The sequence below is a fragment of the Melospiza melodia genome, chromosome 4, assembly GCF_035770615.1.
Source record: "Melospiza melodia melodia isolate bMelMel2 chromosome 4, bMelMel2.pri, whole genome shotgun sequence".
Classification (NCBI taxonomy): Eukaryota; Metazoa; Chordata; class Aves; order Passeriformes; family Passerellidae; genus Melospiza; species Melospiza melodia.
The window spans coordinates 54525956-54551586 of NC_086197.1; the positions used below are offsets into that span (position 1 = coordinate 54525956).

General features: G+C 45.4%; 1 protein-coding gene across 1 annotated transcript in view; it reads left to right on the plus strand.

The window, feature by feature from the left end:
* Window positions 1-25631, plus strand: part of CACNA1I (calcium voltage-gated channel subunit alpha1 I) — a 124633-nt gene that overhangs the window by 53398 nt on the left and 45604 nt on the right. Inside the window, exons 4-7 of the mRNA XM_063154580.1 lie at window positions 3480-3577; window positions 18459-18618; window positions 20797-21112; window positions 21738-21830. Of these exons, the coding sequence (XP_063010650.1) occupies window positions 3480-3577; window positions 18459-18618; window positions 20797-21112; window positions 21738-21830 (667 nt within the window). The remainder of the gene's footprint in view (window positions 1-3479; window positions 3578-18458; window positions 18619-20796; window positions 21113-21737; window positions 21831-25631) is intronic.

The window sequence follows — 25631 nt, forward strand, 5'->3', positions numbered from 1 at the left end:
AGGAGTCCAAACAAGCACAGTACACCTGACCCACCACCACAAGGTCTCTAGACACAGGAAATGTGAACCTCCTGAAAAAAACCTGCTGGCAGCTTCTGACTGATCACTCCTTGCAATGAGTCCCTTTGACTCTGTGTCAGCCTGATGTCACCCCCACGTGTGGCACTGGGAGATGGGGTTCAGCCCACACCTAGAGGGGGTTGAGTGTCCAGGGTTTCCAGGCTGTGGGGAGCAGGGCTGGCTGGAGAATGATAATAACAAAAAGAGCTGGGCTAGCAACCCCTGAAATGCTGCACATGCCTGGAGACTCCAGCAGACTCACTTAGGGATCCTATTTCATTAGAGAATGGAGGCAACATTTATATTTTATCAGTTTTACCCACACAGAAGATGGGTGGGGTTTTGGCAATCAGTGAAGTTTCACTGCACCTTGGTCACCTGCATTGTGTGGGCATGCTACCATTGCACAAAGAGAGGAGTGAACATAAGCCGATGCTGAAGTCATCACTAGAAATGAAAAGGTGAAAATGAGCGGCCCTAACGCAGAATTACACTGGAATGGCATCAAAGTTGTTTGGACACAATCTGCATGACTACAATAGTCATATCTCATCTGCAGGGATTTAAGCATCCCGGATTTCTCTGCTATTACAGCCAAGACCAGGAGGCCTCAGGAAGAGCTGTAGGCAGAAGGGGTCTGTTAATGGAGCTGGAGCCTCCTAGGGCCGAGTTCATTTTTGTTACAGTTGCTCTCAAAAAGATTCAGCGTTTGCCCTTTTCTAACCCATCCTTGGGAACAGCCTGCTGTTTTCCCTGGCAGTGTGATTGTCTGTTCAGCTTTTTTATCTGGCTACACTGGAACATAATGGCAGTAAATCTGTGACTCTGGCCACTGAGGGCTGCAGGAGGCTGGCTTGCTGCTGTCTGAACCACAGGGTGGAGTTAAGGCAGCATTTGTCTTGTGCTGAAAGGACCCACGGTCACTACTTGGATGACTGAAAATTTTCTAGTGACACAGGAACTGCACTATATAGGCGGCAAACTCATTCCAGCTAGGAGAAGGCAGTGATGTTCACTGGGTTAAGGTTACTCACATGCTGTAGCCACAAGAGGACAAAACCCAAATGGTTTGAAAACATTTTAAAATTAATTTTGCATGGTTAAGGCTAAGAGAAGATGTCACCTCCATTTCACATCACCCCTAGCCCTGTGCTTTTCCCCTGTGCTTGGTTTCTCTGAATATTATTCAGGACTTCTCATTTGGCTCCTCCCAGTTCAGAAAAAAATACTTTCTGAAATTAGATGTATTTTGGGCTAACAGCTTACTTGGCATTTGATTCTTGTTTTGGGTTGTTCTGCTACTGCTCAAATTATTATTTTTTTCTATTTTTTTCCCTTCAGAGGCAGTTCTCTTAGGAGATAAGTGGTTTTGGGAGAGGAAAGGAAGTTCAGTGGGCCTTCACCAAGCTTGAGGCCTTTATGTTTCTGTGCACATACATACCCCCACAACAGACTGCAGTGTGGGGGCTCCTTCAGCCAGGAAGCTGCTTCTGTGTGTCAGCTCTCTGTGAAGTGCTGCTAGCTCATGGCCTGGGAGCAATGTAACTGTAATTCCAAAGTTTCAGCAGGTCTGTCTGATTCTGAAGCAACAACATGCTGATGACACAATCTTGCTTTATTTGGAGCAGGGTTGGTCAGTGCTTACTCAAGGCCCTTTCCCTGTGTGCCTTTGCACCACACAGGGATGTCCTGGAGTCATCTCCATGCGTTTTTATCTCTGTGTGTTCCTCCTCCTTTCGTACCTGCTTACAATTTCATCTGACTGCATCCCAAGCCTCTGTCTATCACTAATTCTTTCTGTAGGCTGGTTGAACGTTTCTGCTTGGCTTGGGGTCGAGGCTTTTTTTGGGCGTGGGAATATTTTGATTATCTGCATGAAATCCCTTGTCTCTTCTTCTGCACTTGGTTTATGTGGAACTGACAGCTCCAGGGAGGTAAATGAATGCCACTGCATTTCAGAGGAAGAATTATTTCATGCAATTACCCTAAAAGTGCAGGAGAGAACAGACTGAAAGGAATGAGGGAGAGAAAGAAAGAGAGCATGAGAGAGGATAATCACAACACTTCGACAGGTTTACCCTATCGTGTTTGAAAATCTATCACTCTGACAAGTCCCCTTTGTGAAAGGTGTAGACAGATAACCAGGCATTAGCTCTTCAAGGTCCTCTTGAATGGAGGGTAATCTATAGAAGGATTAGTCCACTGCTCCATTTCACTCAATGCCTCTCCCTGATTATTTTTTCCAGACTGGCTGTACCCCATTTCCCTCTCAGTGTCTCACTTAAGCTCTCATTTAATTCTCAGTGATTCCTGGTCAGGGGAATTTGGGTAAACTTTCTGTTGACTTGTGGGTCTTTCTGTAAAAATTATGTTTTTGTTCTGAGAAAGGGTGCAGTAACAAAAGGCAGTGCCCCCAATCCCTTCTTGTTTCCTGACTCTTGTTAAAAGGCCAGGGAAAAGGGAACTTTCTGTAGTTTCATTATTCATGTCTGAGAAGAGATTCAGTAGAAGCAGTTCCTGTCCTGACTCTGCTGCTATTTCACCTGCCAACGTTGTCACGCCCTTGATCCCATGAGCAGACCAGAGTTACCCAAGGGAAGCTGCTGACAACAGCTCATGTCTTCCTGGAGGCCTCATGCATCTCATGTTTCATGAAAACATGTCCATGAAAGATGATTTGAGGTCCTCAGGTGGAAATTTCTGGCCAGGATTATCATTATATCATTATAATTATCAAATTATCATTATAATGATTTCCTGCCGTGCTTTTAAAGAGACAGGACATTTGCCACACTGGGCAAGGAGAGAACGCTGGGCTAAGGATTGCTGGGCCAGGTCACTTTTTGTCACCTGCACCTGCTGCTCTTGAAGCAAAGCCAATGCATGAGTCACACCTATTTGCACTTTGAGGTTATTTACAGCACATGTTGTTGGGTTAGGAGAGCTAAGGTCTAGCATATGTCCTAAAATTAGGCTTTTCTCCTTTTGGTTGGTGTCAAAAAGGAGTGATTCACAGCCATGGGGGAAGCCTTTTCACCTAGTCAAAGCAGTTATTGCTTTAAGTGAGAGGGTTTATTTTTGTGTGTGATAAAGCAGGTTTAGCTGAAGCTGCCTCCTGAGACACAGCCTGCAGTGGGAGATGAGGGGAGCACGGGGAGCACCCCACTGTGCTGCAGGTAACTCCCAACAAAACTGGCCACACGGCTCCTGTCCTGCTGGCCTTGTGTGCAGTGGCCACCCCACGTGTGTGCCCTGGCCAGAAGTGCCAGGATGAAGCTCAGGCTTCATCCCCATAAGAAACTCTTCAACGAAGAGATAATAAACCTGTGACTCAAGCCAAAATTCCGGATTCTTTTAAAACTTTCTTTTTCTCTCTTTTTCCTCTCTCTCTCTGTCTCCCTCTCTTTCCCCTGCTGCAGGATGGTGGAGTACTCCCTGGATCTCCAGAACATTAACCTGTCTGCAATCCGTACTGTCCGTGTCCTGAGGCCCCTGAAGGCGATCAACCGCGTGCCCAGTAAGTCGTGCTCCCCTCCCACCCCTCCCAGCTCCGCTCCTGGGGAGCACATGATCCATAGGGCTGCTTGTGCTGCTGGTGTCCAGCAGGTACAAAGGGAACAGAGGCTTCTGTGGGGTGTGTGCAGGCTTTTCCTCATCCCAGGGCTCAGAGGTGGTGTTGGATGGGCAGAAAACAGCAGTCTCCCAGAGTACCTGCCCTGGCCATCCTTTGTGCACAGCCGTGCCGATGGAACTTCAGGAACCAAAGGTGAACAATGTGCAGTAAAGAGAAGGGGTTTTTCTTTCTCTTACTGAAAGACATCACAGGTCTAATGATGTCTGTAGCCTCAAAAAGGCCTGTGTGTGAGGTCTGGAGAAGGATGAGCTTCAGGAATCAGGGAGAATTAGTTTGCTTAGGCTTCCACAAGACCTTCCAGATCCTCTCATCTGAAAAATCTTCATGCAGTTTAGGGGCACGCACCTAGCACCAACTCTTTTTTTTTTTCTCCTCTTCACCTTGTGCTTTGTATTCTCTCTTTTGTGCCAGCTCTCCCTTCTGTGAGCTGCTGTGTGTGTATGAGCCAGGTCTGGGGCTGCCAGGGCTGTGCCCAGCCCAGATGTGTCAGCCCTGGGAGACTTCAGGCTTCTGTAAGTTTTTCAGTCTTACAGAATGGCATGAAGTCTCCTTGCTGTTCTCCATAATCTCCCTGATCAGGCTGTCGGCAGTGGCTGAGACCTTGCCAGAGCTCTCCTAATCCTTCTCTCAAACTCAGATGCTCCTTTTTCTTTTCCAGACCTGAGAAAGTTTGCACAGTTGACCTCCTAATCTGCATCATATGTTTTCCCTTGTGCCAAAGTAATTTTCATGATGTCACCTACTTCTTGAACATGCTGTGGAGGTGGATTTCAGAGACTCTGGCTTCATGCAAAGCCTTTCTATAAGAGGATCTTGTCCCTCTTCCTGGATGTACTTTTATCTTTGAGCAATAGGCTTGAACAGAAGGTGCTGAAAGGTTTAAAAGAGAAACCAAGGCACAGTCCTGTGTGCTCAGCATGGCAGAAGGGAACCAGACAAAAGAACCACTGGTTGGGGCACTGAGAGAGCAGCCAGGAATGTGACAGGTCCATCGTGGAATGATAAAGATGAGGTTCAGGAGAAGCTTTTGGCTATTCATGGTCAGCAAAACAACCCCCCCAGTCTGTCTCCATCTCTCTGGCCCTTCTCCAGACAGGAGAGGACTGGGAACCAGCCCTGGTCCTGGGGTTGATGCCTTGAGAGGCTGCCTAGAACAGAGGCTAGATGGTGTTAAAGGAATAAAGCAGGTATTTATTAAATGGCCTTCAAAAGATACACCTTGGGCAGTCCATGAGCCTGGCTGTGGCTCCACCCAAGATGGACACCCAGTCATGAGGTTTCACACTTTCATAAGTTTTGGTCCATTTACAATTGTCCAATTACAGCTTCAGCTTATGAAGTTCCATCCTCCCAGATTGCTCTCCTCAATTTGCTGCTGTTTACACTTTTTGGGCCTGAAGCTGCAAGTGTCCATGGTTCTCAGGCTGGAAAAGGATTGCTTTGCCTAACTGCCCTGTGAAGAGAACTTGCTGACACTTTATATGAAGCTCAGAGTTACACACTAAGGCAGTACAGAAGCTAGAAAATATGAAAGCTAAAACTTAAGGCATTACCTTTCTGTGAGGGGGTGGCCTGGAGGCTGTGCATGGCAGACTCACCCCTTCCAGGAAGATGTGGGCAGCCATGTGAGAGCAGCCCCATCCTCGAGCTATGCAGCCTCCTTTCCCCCCTGCTTCATCAGGTGTGCCATGGGTTTGTGCTCAAAGACTGCTTGGGGAGACTGATCCCTGTTATCAGGGTAGACTTAACTTTGGAGGCAAATGGAAACATCTGGAATGACATCCAATTAACTCTTAACAGCTGTCTGCCTTTTTAATTGCTGGACAAAGGTGATCAGGAAGAGAGCTTGCCTGGCAGAAACTTAAGGCTTTCTATTAGTCCTGCTTATCTCTTTATTAGAGCTGCCCCAGGGAGGAACAGTGTGAGCCATGTCAAAACTGACCTGCTCCATCCATGCAGAGGCACCAGAGAGGCTTTCCATCATCTTTCCTGACCTTTGCAGAGCAGATGCCATTGAATTTTTCCTGGCTGTCCCTGCCCTGACACTGCCTGTTTGCTCTTTTCATTAGTATAGAACTATACCTGTATGAAATTGATGTTGTTTTAATTTACACTCTGTGGTTAAACCTTTATGTATTTTTCTTGCTACATAAATCTGTGGTAATATGCAGAGAGTGTTTTGGAAGAAAGACATCCTGCCATTAATTAAAGCAAAAAAAAAAAGAAAGAAAGTGGATTCCCTGGGAAAGGAAGCATTGACTTGAGGGCTGAAAACTAGCAAAGAGGTTGTAAACAAAGGTTTGTGATAAATGGGAATGAGCTGCATTAGAAGAAGGTGCCTAGTGGGCTACAACAAACATAATTAATGGGACCTTTGGCAACAAATCTTTTTTTAATGTCTTTTTAAAGTTCTTCATTACTAATCTGAAGCAAGAGGAAAGTCTATTAGTGAGATGTACTGATGATATCAAGCAGGAGGTGTTGCAGGTGCTACCAAAGAAAGTGGGAAATAGGACAGCAGGAGGGAGAGGGAGATTGAGGTCATGGCTGGGAATGTGAGATTTCTGGGAGAGGCAAGGAGTGGGGGGTGGTTGATCCCAAAGGCAGATATTCAGCCAAGTGCAAAAGGCTGTGATGGGCCGGGGGGCGCAGTGTTCACCTTGGGCATTTCAAAGGCTTCCACATGGACACCCAGGTAGGGACTGATTTCCACGGGGGAGTCTGGCTGTGTGGACTGAATAATGGCAGTTTATTATCAGAAGAATTGACAAAATGATTAAGAACCTGACTGATTAGAACACTAATGGAAGAGTGCTCAAGTGATCTGTCAGGTAAATTATTTAGTGCCCAAAGAACTCTACTGATCTGCCAGTGTTTGAAAAATCCACATACTTATGTGAGAAATTTCAGAAGTAGTTTGAGAGAAATTGTATACTACCTGAAGAAAAAAAAAAGGCAATAACAGAAAATTAGAAGAGAGGGAATTCAGAAGGAATTTCTAAGGAAACAGTAGCAACATGGCAGAGTAAAAAGTTAAATAAACTTATTTTATATTCTTAGCAGGTGGGCAAGGCTGAAGCTTAAATGCCCAAATTCCCAAATTGGATGTGTCTAAATTCTGCTGACGCATGCTCATCTGCAACATGAAACTACTGAAAGCCCTTCCTCACAGTGACACTCCTGAGGCTTTGAAACAATATCCCACAAAGGGCTGTCAAATTCTATTTACTCATTATCTGTGGTACAAAGGATGCATGTAAGGATGTAAAGCCTCTCTGAATCATGACAGAAGAACAAAGGGACAACCAGTGTATCCAAAAGGTGATAAATGTCCATTGAGAATGGCAGTTTTTACCCAGCTGTAGTTAGGCTGTAAAACTTGCTGCCACAGGAAGTGACACTGTGCAAGTAAAGGAAGCAAAATGGGATTTTCCAATGGGATTTTCCCATCCTTGGAAGTGTTCAAGGTCAGTTTGAAGGGGCTTTGGGGGACTGGACTGGTGGAAGGTGCTCTTGTCCATGGCAGGGAGGTTGGAAGTAGACGATCTTCAATGTCCCTTCCACACCAAACCATTCTGTGAGAACTCTCACGGAGACACTTCTGGATTTCAAACCTCCTTTGGGGTTAGAGCTGATCTTTAGGTACCAGTTATCAGCAACTGACTGCATTCTTGCAGTTCTCAGCAGGATGTGCTACTGACCATTTCAGGTTTCCTGTCTGAAGCAGTCTGGGGTTCTGCCCAGCCTGATCATTCCTCCATTCTCCTGCCATCTGTGGAGCATGCTAGAGAAAACATGAAGCACCCATGTCTTGTAATTTTACCACACCTTCATTAACATTCCCTCTTATTCTTGCATTCCTGACTACAACCCCAGGAACTCTGCCTTTTGGGGTCATGTTTGAAAATGAAGGAAATGAGAAGTCAGAGATGGGTCTGGTCCTATTGCCACAGGACTCAATTCCATGGCAATGTTGGTGTGACAAGCCCTGCAAGTCACTGAATCAGTGTAAAGAGTAAAAGAATACCCTCCAGGTCTCTGTCAGAGGTAGCTTCCTTCTGCTCTGGCCATGTCTGTGTCCTGTCTTGGGGTGAAAGTCCACATCCATTTGTTGTTACTGTTTTGTGATTGTGTTGCAGGTTGCTGGGTGAAATATTGCTCTTTCTGCTGGCTCTTTATTTGTTGCTTCTTCTCAAGGCAAGGCACAAGGTTTGGGGAGAGAGGCTGGTTTTGTTTTATTTTTGCCTGCTTTTGAGCAGTGAATCTGTGATCATTTCTGATAATTTGAATTTCTTGCTCTTCTTTTATTAAGTTTTGTTGACATTTAAGAAGGAAATGTTTCTTCATTTTACTCTTTCTTGTCACATTGGCCTAATGCAAAGAAGAGCCCTTGCATTATGTGTGATGACTTCCAGCTTCCACTTAAAATTTAGTAGCTGATTCATCATTTGGAAGCAGATTTTTTTCAGCTGGATGCACTGTATGCAAGTGAAGGAATCTGTTGCAAAGCAACTTTACAGAGTATAAAGTATACATATGTGCTAGTACTCTGTCTGTAAGTACAGTAATATTTATGTGGAGTTATAGGTATTAGAAAAATAACATTATATGCTTATTATTTGGTGTGCAGGAAATGAAATTTCAGATTTGTGGGAAGTTCTGCTTTTTCTAAATGTGCTCTTTTAAATTCAGAACAAAAATAATCTTTCCCCATCCTTTTTAATACAGCTGTATGCTGCCTAAATTTAGAAGGTTTGTTTCATTTAATGTTATTTCTTACGCTGGGTCCTGACAAAAAAGTCTGAAAATCAGAAATCCTTAATCATGCCATTCTAGTATAAGAATGCTTTCCTCTCTTCTTGTTTTCCTTTTCTTTTTGCTAAATGTTTTAATGACTACTGCAGTGTTTTTATTTCAACCAAATAGCAGGTTTTTTCCTAGTACAAGTGCTGTGTATAAAAAATCTTGATCTAGTTCCATTTTTCTTTTTTAATGATTGTAATTATAGTAGCTCCATGGGTCCAAATAGACTGGAGTTTCTCCGCTATGGATCTCAAAGATATAAACCATGGCATGTTATTTTTAGTCTTTCTTATGTTTCACACCAGGATAGTGGGACCCAGTGAGTGTCACCAGCAGACTCAGGAATACAACTGACATCTCCTAACTCCCAGCTCTGCACTCATCTCACTAGACCAAAGCCCCAAAATAAAAATAATCTGAACCATCTGAGTGCTGAAATAGGAAAAGCAGATGTTTAACCTGCATATGCCTGTTTTAAATCTGTATTCCACACCAAGGTACCTGTGCTTGGCATTGTAACAGTGCCTAAAACAGAGTAAGCTGGCTACGAACCCTGCACTTGGCATGGGGGAAAAGTGATGACATTTACTTCTCTAAATGTGTTTTTTAAGAACTAATTTCACTGATGAGCGTGTGTGAAATGAGCTTCTGACTGAGATATATGAGGCTGTAAAACAGTCTCATTTACAGCTAGATCAGACAAAAACCAAGCCCATTTGATAGGCACAGTCCTGCCCTAGCAGTTGGAAATGCAAATGGATTATGAAATTCCTCTTCTAAGTGCCCCCCATGGGGTCTTTGCTTCGGATGCTTCAGTGTTTTTGCAAGAGGACTTGCTTCTTCTCTTCCAAAACTGATTCCCTTTCAAAAATATACTCTTCCAAATGACTCTTTTGGAAGTAATTTCCCCCCCCCCTCAGCTTTATTTGTGAAGCAATAGCTGAAACTCAGATACTGTTGATTTTTCCAAGTATTTTAACTTATCCAACTCGCAGTTCTTTGTATGAGGTGCTCTGCAAATACATATTATCACACCTCAGTGACAAACAACCACACTCTCAACCATGTGCTAATGTGTATACATACAGATTTATTCTCATACAGCCTGAGCAGGTTAGTAAGGGCACAGGAGTGATGTTCTCTGGCAGCACCCTTATGAAAAAGCTAAGAGGTCACAAAGCCCTGTTCATTCCCTGATCAGGCTGTGTGACTGAAATGTATTTAAAGATGAAGGTGCCAGCTTCCTGTGGGGGGCAGATCAGAGATGGGATTGTACTCAGAGCTGCACTGTCCTGTATGTGCAGCTCTTTATCAGGTGTCTTTATCAAGTCAAGCCCTAAATTAGATGGACACGCTCAGGATAAAGGGAAACTGTGTGAAGGAGAGCAGAGCAGAATGAAGATCAGGAGAGATGAGAAAGAGGAAGGGGGGCTGGAAAGAGAAATGCACAGGAGGCAAGTGGTAGGGTTTGGCAGGCACAGCACATGAAGGCCTGATGCACCTCTGTGTGTAGGATAATGGAGAGAAGAGGTAGGGAGGAAATAAAAACTGATACAAAGTCAAGGACAGTATAAAGACTCAAAAATATGCTGGAGGGGTTTGCAAATCAATGCATCTCTGGAGCTTTTAAACAAACCAACTGGTCTGTAACCAAACCCACTTTTGCAGTGCTGGAGGAAGCCCTCATAGAAGCCTGGAATGGTTTGGGTTGGAAGGGACTAAAGATCAGGGACACCTTGCACTAGAGCAGGCTCCTCAGAGCCCCATTCAGCCTGGCCTTGAACACGTCCAAGGATGAGGCATCCACAATTTCTGTGGATGTTCCAGTGCCTCACAACTCACTGTAAACAATTTTTTCCCTGTACTTAATTTAAGTCTTCAGTCACTGAAGACAGGCTCCAGTTTTATTCAGTTTTTATTTTTATTATATTACTTCTTGTCTGATCTCAATGCTGTTTTTCATGTAGATTACAAGTATGCACTGTATTGCCAGGTGTTTAACTGGGCAATCAAAGTAAATTTTGGAGAAACCCCCCCAAACTATAATGAAAATTATATTCTTTTGTTAATGGGGCATCATGGCAAGGAGCTGGGAAACACTGAAATGCAGGAAACAGAGACCTAGAAATGCTTTGTTTTGTATGATACATTGATTAGTTTCTATTTTTTGAGGTCACAGATCATGGGAGAAAGTAATATTTCCTTCTCAGTCCACTTCATTTCTGGATTAATAGCAAGTATTCAAAAGTCACTAATTGTGGGCTTGTAGGTTTTTCAGATGGCTTTAAAGCCATGAGATTTGAAAAAGGAAAAACAATCACAGATTATAATTATTTATTTTTCCTGTGGCTTTCAGACCTTTATACTTGTGAGTCATATCTTTTTTTTCCGCCCATACTGGTGGGGAATAAAAACTTCTCTCCTTTTTTTTTTTTTTTTGTCTGTAATCTGAGATTTTCAAGTCATAGCAAGATTTCCCACCTGAAGGTTTCTGCCATGCAGCTAAAGACTGATGATAAAAATCACAAGAGTCTGTAACAACACTTCAGAATTTGTGTTACTGAAAGTAAAGCAAGCCTGGAAAAAACCAAACCAAAACATTACGGAAACCAGTCATAGAAACCTTTGATGGAATCTTTATTTCTCTCTTCTCCTGTAGGGGAACCTGCAGAGCCAGAATTTTAAAAAATGCTTAGTACCTCACAGCTCCCATTGTGACAATTCTGCTGCCTGTTCAAACAAGCTCAGCCTCCAGTGTACACAGCAATCACGAAAGCCCAGCCATGTATTTTGCTGCCTAAATGGGAGCTGAGCTGTTTTGCAAAATCTGTCCCATGGGACCTATCAAGCAATGGATACCATGGAAATGTGAGCAATAATGACAGTGTATTATGGGGTGAATGATACTGTCATATTACACTAATGCAAATTAAACTTTGTGTGTGTGGGCAAGGCAATTTACAACCATAACCCTAAATTTCTCTATCTTTGTGTATTTTGGGACCGATTCTCCTGTTCACACTCATTTCACGTAACGTCATGTCATTGCCTGCAGTAGAAAGAAACATGATTCATGCTAGTGACAGCAAGAGGAAATTAGCCCTGTTAAATCTTACCCAGAAGTTGCATTAATACTGTTTTACATAATATTTTGCATTATTCTGTCTCACTTAGGACTAGAGATGCGTAAAGAGCTTAAGGATATTTATAGGATGGAGGCAAGTGGCTTGCAGCCACAGCACTGGAGTTGACTTTTGTCCCTGGTGTTAGGTGGCTCCTGCAATTCCGAAAGAAAAGCTGCCACTGTATGTTTTTAATAGACTCTTCACCGAAAGTGAATGCAGTCATCACTGCAGTGATAAATGGGGAAAAAATGAGATGATCACTGAATGAACTGCTGTAGCAGGTGGTAGTAGGTGTTGCTTATTAGATGTTCAGTATTACAAAAAAGAACAGAATGACAGTAATCCCCCAGAGAGACACCTCTCTAAGAAATAACCTGACACCTGTCATCACTTTCCAAGACAGGGTTGCTTAACAGTCCAAAGCTTGCAAGGGGATAATGGCAGGACAGAGAAGAAGGGGGCTACTGACTGGAGCCTTTGCCTGCATGCATTTCTGCTCCTGTCATGGATTATGTGGCCACCAACCATGCTGAGGTCGCACGTACTGAATGTGACTGCTTGTGGAGGAGGAGTTTTTGGTTGTTATCTGTGAACCTTAGCTGGGCTTACAGCATCCATCATGAGGTGCAGCCTGCTGCAGAGCTTGGGTGTCTCCTTTTTGGATGACAGAAAAGCTTGGACTGTGGCCACTCTCTCTTCAGAAATGTCAGCATTTAGGTGTCAAGGTAAATGCTCTGGATTTTGCTCTGCTCTCTTTCTTGAAGCCACTGCAGCTGTGGGGTCAGGTCTGCAATTAGGAGGCTTCACTTCTGAGCTTGCTTCTTCACATCACCTGGCAGCACCACCTGAGCCCCCTTTGGCAGCCTGCTGAGCTCTGGGGCTCTGCAGTGCCTGTGTGTTTATTTGCTCCTCTTCTCCTCCAAGGAAAAGAGCTTATCTCTGGTTTCATTGGCTCTCTTTTTGGTGGTTGTTTTAGCTGAATGTCTGTTGGGAAGTGTTTTAAGTGATGCATTTTTCTTCTGTTCTTACTTTTCTTTTTCATGTTCATGACCTGACCTGACCTGGTCTATGTCTTGCTCTCTGACTGAAAAGAGGTGAGGTCTGTGTGAGTCCCTGGATCCCAAGGGAATTGTTTCTAGAGCCTTGGAGCAAGCTCAAAGAGATTTTTTTGCTCTTATAAGACTGCACTCTAAACCTAGTCTGGAAAGCTCTGTTCCAGCAGGGTGAAGCTCTGGCCAAAAAGGTTTTTTCTGGAGTTTGTCTCTCTTTTGGCTACCTCAGGCTTAAGCTGAAAAGTACCTTGAAGGTAAGGACTAGGGGCTCAAGTTTAGTGTTTAAACTTGAGTATTCTAAGGGAAGTCATTGTATGAAGATGAGGATTAGTATGCCCATGCTACTGAGAAGATGAACAACAGCTCTCCATACTGGCTGAAGCTTTATAAGTGCTACAAATGTCATGTTTTGATCTCTTCTGTGGTTACACTGGGTAGTGACAAAGATAATTTGAGGTTATGTCATCAGCAGGCTATGTAGGATGAGATGCCTGAGCCAGTCAGGGATGCTAAAAGGCTTTGCTTGTCAGTAAGGCAAGAGTAGGGATTTGGTGAGGAACTGAGCAGTGCTCCTGAGCTATGGATCATGCTGACCATCTGCAAGTGCTAAACCCCCAGCTCAAAATGTACCCTGCAAATGCACCCAGAACCTGACAAAGAGATTGGTGGGAAGACTTTGCTTTTCTCTGAATGAGCCCAGTGTGTCTGGGGCAGTTTTTCCTTAGCCGCAGAACTGGGTTAAGATCTCTCAGTACCTCATACTGTCTGTCAACTGGACCAGTATTTCCCCAGAGTTGATTTAATTTGGGTCTGGTCATCCATCTGGACATGCTCTCTCTCTTGCCTTGGTGCAAAACAGGCAGTGATGGTTTGCAACGTGAGTGAAGCTGGCTTTGCAGCTTGAGGACAAAGCATCTGGAGCTGCGTGCTGGCTCTTCCAGCTGAACTCCTTTAGCTTGCATGCGTTGTTTGCAGAAGAGGCCTCAGTTAGAAGGAATGCATCAAAGAGAAAAGATCTGCATGGCAAGAAAAGCTGTGGGTCATAGTATAGGTCAGCTTGGCAGTGTGTTTGCTGTTGGACCCACAGCTGATTGGTGTCTCTTGGTAGTGTTTGGCCCAAGCTGGAGCTGATGTTTATGAGTGCAATGTGTGAAATGACAGCTAAGCCTCGGGTCAGCAGGAGATCAGTGAGGACGGCCACAAGTTGGAGCACCAGCTTGCACTGTGCACACAGACTGAGATTATTTTAACTACAGGGGTTGGCTGCAAAATTAAAAGAAAAGAAGATGGTGCACGTCTCTCTGTGTGTACTTTCTGCACAATCTATCTGCTGGAATGGTTCCTCGGTTCTGAAAATTTCCATAAAGGAGCATGCACAGGAGAATGCTGCCAACCCCATGCTAGCTGGATGGACTGCCATGTGTCCTGGGGCAGGGGAGGAAGGAAAGAAGGCACGCTTGGACAAGCAGCCTGGCTGAGGGACATAATGACACTTCAGTTTCTGCATTCTGCAAAATGTCCTGCCAGCTACAGTCACAAGTGCTGATGGGAGGGAGATTTGGTTTTGTTCCAGTTAAAATGACAATTGTTAGCTTGGTACATGGTGCAGGTGAGATGGGAGCTGAGAATTATGTTCTCCTCCATTGCTCTACCCTAAGTGAGGGAATGATGGCCTCAAATCTCCTTTTGACTTCACATGCGTTGGCTCTGTCCCTCACGCTGTAGCTGGGGCGGACTGAAAGCCTCAGAGGTGAGAAAGAACAGGGTTTCTCACCCCTCCTCAGCCGGTCCCTGTTCGTGTCTCAGCGGGGTTAGCGCAGAGAGTGAATCATCCCAGCTGTGCTGGCGCTCAGGAGGAGGCAGGGAGAGAGGGCGAAGTGACAGAGCTGCTGTCACCGGCAGTGGCGGGCACAGCTGCCCGCACCACGAGCTCGGCTGCCCAGGGCTCGCCTAGCACTGCCCGGCTCGGCCCGGCTCAGCCCAGCCCAGCCCTGCCCCGCCCGGCCCGGCCCGGCCCAGCCCACCCTGCTCAGCCCAGCCCTGCCGTGCCCTGCCCTGCGCTGTCCAACCCGGCCCGGCCCAGCCCTGCCAAGCCCGGCAGGCCCAGCCTGCCCGGCCCAGCCGCGGTGTCCCCGGGCCGGGCCCGGCAGACGAGTCCGCTTAGCTGCGATAGCCAGGCTAATCAGGGCTGATGGCGAGTGTCGGGAGGGAGCTGGGGCCACTGTGGTGTCTGCTGAATTTGTCAGGAAGGGCCTCTGGGTGCGACCAGCCTGAGACAGATGGTTTACTTCTGAACCACGGAGGGAGCTCAGAGGCTTTGCTCAGCCCTGTGCTTCCTTCTGATGGTCACTTCTCTTGCTTTCCCACCATTTCTCATCCCTGTACATACTTTCCCCCCATCTCCTGCTCTGAGTGGCTGTGGCTTTGCTCCTGTGGGATGTCTTAACAGAAGCAGCCCTGCCTTCGAGGTACCATCGAGCACCCTTCTCTACCCCTTGCTCAAGGCCATGGGTGAGCAGCAGGAAACCATTATGTGAGCATTGTTTCCCTCCTTGGATGCCCACAGACAAGGCCATTTCATTTCCTCCCTTCCCCTGGTCAGAGTGAGTGGAGAAAAGATCTTTCTGAGCCCACACCTGGCACTCATGAATATTTGATGTTTCTAGCTTTTATTTCCCTTGGAGAGCAAAACCTTTTCATATTTGATGCCCTGGAAGGCTGTTTGGTTGCTGAATGTTGTTTCATCAATGCTCTCCCTCCTCGCTTTTCCTCCAGACTGCCCAGCCTCTCTGCCTTTCTCTTCTTGAGCAGCGTTCCCTTTTTACAAAGGTTGCTTCAGAAAAGGTCACCGTCCCTTTCATATCCCCTCCTTACTGTGAGCCAGCACAGCTTCTGCTCTGCCAATGGTAAAGGAGAAATGGGGATGTGGGGAAAGGCAGCAGGGGGGAGGGAGCCCAGGAAAGGTGTGCACGGAAGCTGAGAAGCAGCACAGAGGAAGAGGGGTGTTGTAGGCAGAGCAAGAGAAAAATGGCTGAACAGCAGGTGGAGGCAGCAGAAGGTGGGAAGGAGGCAGCAGCAGGATTTTGGTGAAGGGGCTTTCCAGCACCTTTCAGAATTTGTCATTCAAGATGCACAGGTGTTGCTGTGGATGGCAGCTTGTCCAGCAAGGACCCTTTGGAAAAGGAATGCATCCCAATTCCCCAAAACAGAATACTCCCAAAGCTGCATTTCCCATTTCAACTGGTGGGTAGTTGCTTTAGAGACCTCATTATTTTGGCCACCAGCTTCTCCGGTAAATCATCACCTGTTGGCCTTAGGCCATTCAGCCTTTCTTCCTCTTTCTCCTGCAATAGCAACTGATGTTTGAATGTTTAGATGGGTGTAGATTCAGCATTACTGCTTTTGAAGAGCCAATCTCATATCCATAGTCAGCATCAATGGCAAGAGAAAGATTAATCTATCAAACTGTGAAATTAAAAAAAAAAAAAACAAAACCCCAAACTGGTTTCATTTGGACTTAGAACCTGTTAATGCTGAAATTCTTTGTGATGTGGAAAAGATGCCACAGGAGACACCTGCCAGTTCTTGGGTGGTGGCCCCATGTGCCCCAGAGTACCTAACATGGGGGCAATAGCTATGATCTTGGAGCTGTGGACAGCATAATCTTGTACCATCAGTAATCCCTCTGAGAGTCAGGATAGAGAACGTATGGGCAGGCAGGATGCTTCCAAGAAAAAGTCAGACAAGTTTTGCACGTCCTTTGCTTTTTCTTGGAACATAGACAAAATCAATTTTTGTAAATTCTGACCCAACAAGGATGCTGTCTGTAAAATTCTGGTGTGAATGTCTGTTTTGTCTGTTCTGCATTTCAACCTAAGGGCAGCCTCATCTCTCCCATTACTCAGCTCTGAAATGGAGCTAGCATCAACTGATCTGAAAAACACCACCCTCTCTTGCAGCATTACTGGTATTGTGTCACTTGGCTCTCCTTAATGTACTGACCAGGACAGTTTGTGGGAACTACTGAGCTCCTCCTGTGACACAACATTAATGCTGGGAGCACGTAGCACTACAGTGAGGCTGCACGGTCTTGAAGTCCCAGGGCTGTCCAGAGTATTTCTCCAGGGCCCAGCAGGTCTCAGTGGCTGTGCTGTTGGACTTGGTGTGCTGAGAGCTCAGAGAGCTGTCAGTGACTCAGGGCACAGCTGTGATCCCCAGTGAGTGGCTGGAGCTGTGTCCCTGATGTACTCACCTAGAAGCTGCCTTATGTGGTGACTGGTGACACAGCAGGACAGGAAGGCATCAGGGCTTGACTACTGCTCCACAGCCTGGTCTTAGAGCTAGAGCCATCATCCCTTATCCTTCATGATCCCATGGAGGCACCAATGAGCATCTTCCCCTTCCTACACTTCACATACCTGTAAATACCACTTGTGTCTCTTCCACCCTGCTCTGTTTCCAAAGCATTCTCTACTAATCCAAACCAGTCTGCTGTTCCACAGCAGGCACACTTCTCCCTCTTCCTTCAGTGTTTGTGAATTCCATGCCTGCCTGCCCCACCATAGGTGCCCTTCCTCCCCTCTCTGTGGGGCAAGCAGTCTGGGGAACAGACACAGAACATAATGTATGGTGTTGTGTGGTAATTACTTGGTGCTGGGTACACAAGGGAGATTATCTTGTGCCTCAAAGGGCTGTCAGAGAATCCTAATCCTATCTTCCCCTCCTCTTTCCCCTTCCACTGCCATCTAAAGCAATGAATTGGTTATAAATACCTAATTAGCTAATTATTTGCTGGCCTACATGGAACATCTTCAGTGAAGGAACTCTCTGGGTATCTGAGGGGGGACCTCCATGGAGACAAGGAGAGACAACCTCATGAGGTGTGCACAGGGATAAAGGCAGTACTGTGATGCTCAGAAGAATTTCTAGGCTTTCACCATCCCTGGAGAGCACAGGAAAAGCCATTAGCTCCATGGAGAAATGGACTATATTTACCCCTACTTGTGGCTGTGTGCTAAAGAGCCAAGGGGAAAATAAAACCACAAGAATAATTCATTAGGTAATTAGAGAGTAAAAAAAAAATTCTTTTGAAACATGTGCACTGGGCAGATATTCTGTGCTGGAAGCTTTTTGGGCTGTGCCTGCTACTTGTGTGCTCCAGCCCCACTGGGGCATGAGGACTAGCCAGGGCAGGAAATTGTGGTTTTCATGACTGTCTCTTGATGATACTGTCACTGAAAAAAAAACAAGTATCTATGCTAGTTTATATGTTCTGGAAAAGTTCATGCCACTGGCAGGCTGACCTTGGTCTGTCCATGCAGATCTCACAGGCTGCAGTTGCTGTACTGGGATGACTTTCAGTTGGAGCCACTGGGTGATGGGGCTGTTGAGCTGACATGCCCCTTTGGGACTGTTGTCACTCTGTTGTCCTTCTGCAGGGAAAAGGGAGGGAGTTATGTCAGTCAGATAGCTGATGGCACCAAAAGTCTCATTCTCTTTTCTTCTCTGCTGCAGATGGAGGCCTAAGGTTAAGAGATCACAGCATCACAGCAGCTCTGCTGGCTGCCTGTCAGTAGAGGTTAGGACAAGAAAGGGCAATAACCATAAATCTGGCCAGGTTTGGGCAGTGGTTAATTTCTGACACTCTGCTTTTCTTTTCATGGGGCTTTTTGCTTTTATTATGCATATCTTGTAAACTTCTTTCCTTCTCCTTCCCTTCGTCTCTCCCTCTCTCTATCCCTGTGTCCCACACTTGCTCCTGCTGGTTCTCTTCTCCCCCTGCAGGCATGCGCATCCTTGTGAACCTGCTGCTGGACACCTTGCCCATGCTGGGAAACGTCCTTCTTCTCTGCTTCTTTGTCTTCTTCATCTTCGGCATCATCGGCGTGCAGCTGTGGGCTGGGCTGCTCCGCAACCGCTGCTTCATGGAGGAGAACTTCACAGTGTGAGTGACTGGGAGACACCACTGCCTTCCTTCCTGCTGTGGATGTTTCATTTTCCCTCTGCCTGCTCATGTCTTCTGCCAGGCTCTCTGTGCATCACTTACTGCAAGTGTGGGGGGATAGTGTGTGGGTGTTGGTCACATCTTACAGTGGAAAGGGAGGGTGGGCAAAGACAGCTGGCTTTCTTCTGTCTTCACAGCAAGAGTCTGGGTTCATTTGGATTTGATCAAGGCACAGGTTAGCATGGCTGCTATGTCTAGTGATATAGGATGGTGCTCCTACACCCAGAAAGAACTGAAACTCTGAAACATGCTGCCAAAAGATACTGAACCTGCTCCTTCTTGACAGAAAACAACACTCACAGGAGCCTTACAGAAAGCCATAGTGCTGCCTGATGCATCCAGGAACATCTTTGACACCTCCAAAATAGAGCTGGGTGTCTCTTTCAACAGTAGTGCATTACCTTTGGAGGGACACTGAGAAATTTCTAGAAAACTTCAGGAGTAGAATTGCATGTGGCCAGTGCCATGGGGAAGGGATAGAGGGCTGGTAGGAGAAGTGTCCCACAGCTGGGTTAGTAGAAGGGAGAGCATCTAGAAGCAAAGAATTAATGTTTGAATGGGACAAAAAACTTGTGGAGAAACATGGGAACACTTCTGGCAAAGAGAGCCTGAAGCCACACAGGGGTCAATTCAGGTATCTGAGGTTTGTTTAGGGTTTCAGGGGCAGTCTGCAGAGCACAGCTTTATTCCTCCCACAGGCAGTGGGGTGGAAAAGCTCCTGCCTGCCATGAATTCTCCGATTACCCAGTTTCAGGGCACAGCTCTTCCTGTTGACTCTCTGGCTTTAGCAGATCTCAGGCTTTAAAACGTTTTCTTAAAACCGTATGCTAATCCCAGGGGTGCTATCAGTGTAGACTACTTAAAGAAAACCTAGAGCTGTAGATCAGTTTAAACTGATTAAACAATTCTGAAACTTTAGAGCATCTCAAATTGGGAAAAAAAAGTGTGAAAATACAATGTGCAGAACAGCAGTGGAGTTGCAGAGTAGGAGCTGCTTAAAGCAGTGTTTATTTATTCCTTGGGGAAAAACTACTGTTTAGGATGATTGTCCTTTATGTAAATCAGGAGTAGCACTTCTTTAATGAGTGTAATTATATCCATGCAGAGTTGATGTAACCGAGAAGTGAATTGGGGCCACAGCCTTCACAATGACAGATATTAGAAAATATTTGGCTGACCATTACTAGGGAAATCAGTTCTGAAGGTGCCCATGCACCAATGACGAGGATGAGTTACAACATACCTTTGTAGTTTAGTCCTGCTTAGTTAACAATCAGAGCTTGTCTTTTTCTTTTTCATCAACACCTGTCCTCTTCCAATGACACTTAGTAGAAAAAGTCTGCATTTGCACAACGTGAAAGTTGTGCATTGTAGCACTACAAGGAATACACCAGCTAGAGCTTAATCCTTTTTTTTTTTTTTTTTGCATCTCCACCTTTCACTTTTCTGATATTAGCTCATCTCCAGCTAGGCAAGCATAGATGATTTTAATTATTCATGCATTTGGAAGGTGCTTGCATTATTTGGAAAAAATACATGAACTTGTCATAAAACATTGCACCCGTAATGCCAGCTGTCAAGGAGGAGTCAAAGTTAAGGTTAAGTCAATTTTATCTTTCCATTTCTGAATTTTAAGGCTTATCTGTGCAATATTAATTATGCATGAACTGGATTTTTATTTTTAGAAGTACAGAAGGTTCACTATCAAATGTTATAAAACATGTCCATCAGCAGTTACATATATGAACATATTACAGTAAAGCCTGATGAACTTCCTTAATGTCATTGCATCTGATTTAGCTTTGATGTTAATGGGGAGAGTATCAGACTGCAAATCTCTGCATTCCAGCTTTTTTTCATCTCCATGCAAGCTGATTGTGCAATTTGGCCTGGGGTGATCTGATGGCAGGAAAAGCTCTGAAAACTGGGGGCTGACCCTAGAAATTTACTGGTTTTCAGGAACCCTGTCATTCCTCCCCTTCTCCTGAGTCAATAAACCTGGAAATCCCCCACCCAATGCAGTCCCTATGTCAGAATGGGGGCTCCCAGCCCCACCAGTATCACTGGTAGATAGGAAACGCTTTGTCACAGGAAATTTGACAGTGGCTTCTTTTGCAGACAAGGTGACATTGTCCTGCCCCCTTATTACCAACCAGAGGAAGATGATGAGATGCCCTTTATCTGCTCGCTGTCAGGAGATAATGGAATTATGGGCTGTCACGAAATACCCCCGCTGAAGGAGCGAGGCCACGAGTGTTGTTTGGACAAGGATGATTATTATTATTACAATTCAGTCCGGCAAGAGTTCAATGTCAGTGGCATGTGTGTGAACTGGAACCAGTACTACAACGTGTGCCGCACAGGCAACGCCAACCCGCACAAGGGTGCCATCAACTTTGACAACATCGGCTATGCCTGGATTGTGATATTTCAGGTAAGTCTGAGATAGCCTCCTTACAAGGCTCAAGCTTATATTTCTGTTTTTGAAACTCAGTCCTTCTGGGCTTCAGGGGTAGTTTCTGCAGGGTGTGACAGAGGTGCAAAGTAAAGGGTGTTGTAACTCCCCTGGTAAGGGAGACAGTGCACTCATGAACGTGCTTGCCAAAATAAGCTCCACTCTTCAGGCTGACTCGTACCAGTTTCCCCTCCAGTCCAGACAGCTATAGTAAAGGAATTTTTTTTTCTTTTAATTCCCAGCACGTGTTGCAGATGGGAGATAAAATCCATGCCTTTTTTCTTTTCCTCCGGCTGTACGCGGTGTCCAGTCCAAGGGGCACAGCAACCTGCTGCGGGTTTTCCCCCGCTGCGATCCAGGGAAATGAACTATTTTAATGAAATATTCCTGCTGTGGACTAGAATGATCTCACAGGCTTTGACAGTATGCCAGTGTCACCAAGCAGTACCATGCTGATTTCCCAAAATGGAAATTTGGCTTCGTTGAAATGAATTGTTGTTTCTCACCTTTCTTGGGTTGCACCAAACCTGCCAGTATCTGCTTGTTATACACTGAGGAGTGAGCTCTGGAATACCCCTCCTGTTTCTCTTGTTTGTCTTTGCAGGTGATCACACTGGAAGGGTGGGTGGAGATCATGTACTATGTGATGGATGCCCATTCCTTCTACAATTTTATCTACTTTATCTTGTTGATAATCGTAAGTATAAGGTTTGATGAATTGTTTGTCAGCAATGCAAGCTAAGAGCTGACAAAAACCAGGTGTTAGGTCAACATAGATAGCAGGAAGCAAACTTCTAGAAATTTCAGAAAATCCAGCTAGTTGATTTTCACCAAGAGGCTGAGGCAGGATCACATATAGAGTTGTCAGATAAGTTGTTAGCCTTCACTCAAAAATATACTTAAGATTGATTTTTAAAGTTATATGTGCCCAGTGTAGAATAATGTTGTCACTGGCAGATCTACTTGCAAAGTAAATTCCTCAAACCAGTTGACTTAAAAGCCAAATATTTCTCTGATGTTCTACTAGATCTCTATACAGTTTAAGCTCTTGAGTAATTTTTGAGCCATGTTGAGTGAGGAGCTTTTGGCAGCACCTGGGTTTATCAGGTTCAGAGTCTGAGATTCACATTTTGTTAGATTCAGGATCTGTCATGCTGAATTACTTCCTCACAATGAACGAAAAGGAGCTACTGCTCCAAAAGTGTCAGCAGTCCAAAATAAACTGGCTGTGTGAGATCCCTTGTGAATGATAGGATGGAAAAAGAGAAGTGTGTCAGCAATGAGAACTTAATAAGCAGTTTATAAGCCCTGTGGATTTATATAAATGAAGTTTGAAGGTTGGTTTTCTGCAAGGATATTCATTATCAGCACCTGGGATGAGAGCTGAGGAACATGGTACCGTTGCTTCCCTGTTCCTCAGGCTTCCCTTGCATAAGTGTGTTTTCTTGGAGGGAATATCCTGTTTCTAACAAGGAAGGGTTGTGTTTTTTATGAAGACTCTTGCACATTGCTCACCTGGGGGACCAAAGTCAAGAATGAAATGGAAAGACATAGGATGAATTATGGGAAGTATAAAATCTGTAAGTGGTAGGACCAGTTTAGTTTCAGGTCACTGAGCAAGGACCTCAGTGTGTATTTCCAAGGCCAATGTGCATTTGGATGAATGGACTTGGCCAGGACTCTGGTCTTCATCCAACACTTGTCCTGCAGGGCCATGCCCTTCAGGAAATAGGATCTCTAGAAGCAGTCACCCAGTAGCACTAACAGACTGACCTAGTACAGGATCTAGTTCACATTCAAGCTGGCATGCAATGACTTGAGATAAAGCAGACTTTAATCAATTTCTGTGAGAAATTCTGCAGCCTGTACATATGGAGGATGGCCCAAAAGAAAAAAATCTATTGGCCTCTTCAGGTAACACAACTTAAAAAAATCTTACTATATCCTTGATTTCACCCTGCCTTACAGTATTCTATTCTCACAAGGGAAAGACAAGGAGATAAAAACAGGAATATGACGTACTCCCTGTGGGCTGAAGCACGAACCTGGACAGCAGAGGTGAAATATACCTTAAGGAATGTTGCTTTTACTTTGATGCTGGAGAGTCCCAAAGAGACAGTGCAGAGATGTGATTGCACATGGGATGATGCGGGGGGAGTTTCTGTTCTCAAGGGCAAACTGGACATCTACTACTTTTTGGGAGTTGAGAAAATAATAATTTCCCATGAATTTCGTTCATATATCCCACAATGCAATAGATATTTAGTACCCACCTGCATTTTGACTTTGATCAGCATGGTCAGGATACCCCAATTTGTAGAATGTGCAAATAGACACAGACTTTACTCCTTGTCCCAGAACCCCAGTCTCTCCCAGAGCCAGGAAGGACTGTGCAGGGTCAGTGTTTAAGCACTGGGGCACACATACCCAGTGTTTTGTAGGCCAGTTCCAGAAACTGCCCTTCCCCCCACATTTCCAACTAAATAAATTCTGTCAGCGTATTTTTGGTTTCTAAGTATCCTTCTAGTGCTGGCTCACGTCATGTGGATTCACAGTGATTCAAACTGTGTCTCTGCATTTGCAGGCACCGAAAACCCTCAATTAAACACTCCACCTGAGATGTTACTGCAGAGTGTCATTGACATTTCTAGACACTCCCTCCTCATTTGCAGAAGCCATATATGTTTATTTCTGTCAAACACAGGAGAACATGATTCTCAGGTTACTTTGGGGACTACTGAGAACAAAGGAGTCATATGCTAGGTGGAATATTTTCTTTACCTTTCTGGAGTTAGGCCAAGGAAGTATTTAGCCTTCCTGCTACCTCTTGGCATGTGATGCATCTTTTGCAGCATAGAGCAAGCCACCACGACTAACTTGACACTATTTGGCTGCATTTTCTATCTGAATCTTCATATAGAAATGATGATCCCTCTTTAAGTCTCATGAAGTACAGTCCTTCCAGCCTTTTTCCTTCCCTCTTTCTCCATGCTTTGAAGGCCTGGCTTTCTAAGCAGGATTGTTCTGACAGTTGTGTTTTAAGCCCTAACTCTTTGCTTTTCCATTCACATTCTAGCTTTGGCTCAGACTTACTCTTCTGGGGCTGGATCTCTACAGTTTCTCTCTAGAGCTGTGCTTTCATCCATGACTTCTTTCCTACAATGGTATTTGCAAACACCTACATGGGGCATTACCTGCTACTGCTCATATGGCAGGAAGAAGGCTCCACCACCTGGATATACTCCCAGCACAGTTAGAGATCCTGCACAGATGTGCTTCTCTGAGGGGAAGGGTGCTGACTGACCATGGCACTCTGAGTGGCCTTGTAGAACAACCTGGGAAAGCATTTTATATGTTCAGCATATTTTAAAATGCTTCCTCCTTGACCAGAGATCATGGATATGATATGAAGGAAGGACTGTTCCCTGCTCTTGGGTCAGTGTTTCACTTGGGTTTTCCTGCTTGAGGTCCAGGTGTCTCTTTGACACCTCTCCAGCTACTCGGCCACTGCTATGGCTCCTGGACTGGAGCAAGCTCTTCTGAACTCTTACACTGGCATCTGCATTGCAGCACAGAGGGGCTCCTTGAAGGGCTCTGTGCTTACATGTGTGGGCCTCAGAGGGTAAGTTGGATATCCATCAGTAAAGCAGTAAAAGTAATCGACAAGTCAAGATCTGCAGCACTAGTCAGATTTGTCAGATATTGCAGAGGTGGGGCTTGAACTTTGAGCTGGATGAGGCCAGGATCTACTTTATCAAAGTACAGCTCAGTCTCAGGGCTGAACAGGACCCTGTGTTGGGACTCAAAATCAAGGGTCTCCATCTGCTTCTCTCAAATGCTTTGACTCCATGTCTGACTCTTTCTGTCTCTCTGCTCAGCCAGCTGAGATGAATCACTCAATTAGGAGCCTTCTGGGACCCTTCCTGTCCTTCTCCTAGCTGGGAGGCAGTGCCAAGCTCAGCAGAGACTGAGAGTTTATGGACTTGCCTGTGGTTTTAAGGATTAGCCAAGCTAATTTGCTTTGGGGTTTAATGTTTCTAGCTAAAAGAATAAGGACTGAGGAGTAGTTCCCATATCCAGTCTCCTCACTCCCATCCTTTTTGTTCATCTGGTGGGAGATGGCAACAAATGGTGCCTGTGAGGACAGGGCTCAGGGATGTGAACCTGAGCCCCTCTCCAGAGTCAACCCTAGGCTGACAGTGCAGTCCTGGTGAGGCATCTCAGCCCTCAGCTCTTCCTCTAGTGGCCCAGAGAGAAGGTGTGGCAAGCCCTAATTGCTTGTTGTTGGGGAGTTGTGGGAGGTTGCAGAGTATGGGGCGGTGTCACAGGGGGTGTTCCAGAAATGCTCACACAGCTGGTGCCCACCTCCCTGCCCTGCCTCCCTCGCTGCCAGCTGAGGGACACAACCAAAAGGGAAAGCCTGGGTGAGTATCATGCTGCTGAGCAGAGTGCATCTGAGAAGAATTTGGATTCCCAGTAATATGCTCATCAGTTAAAA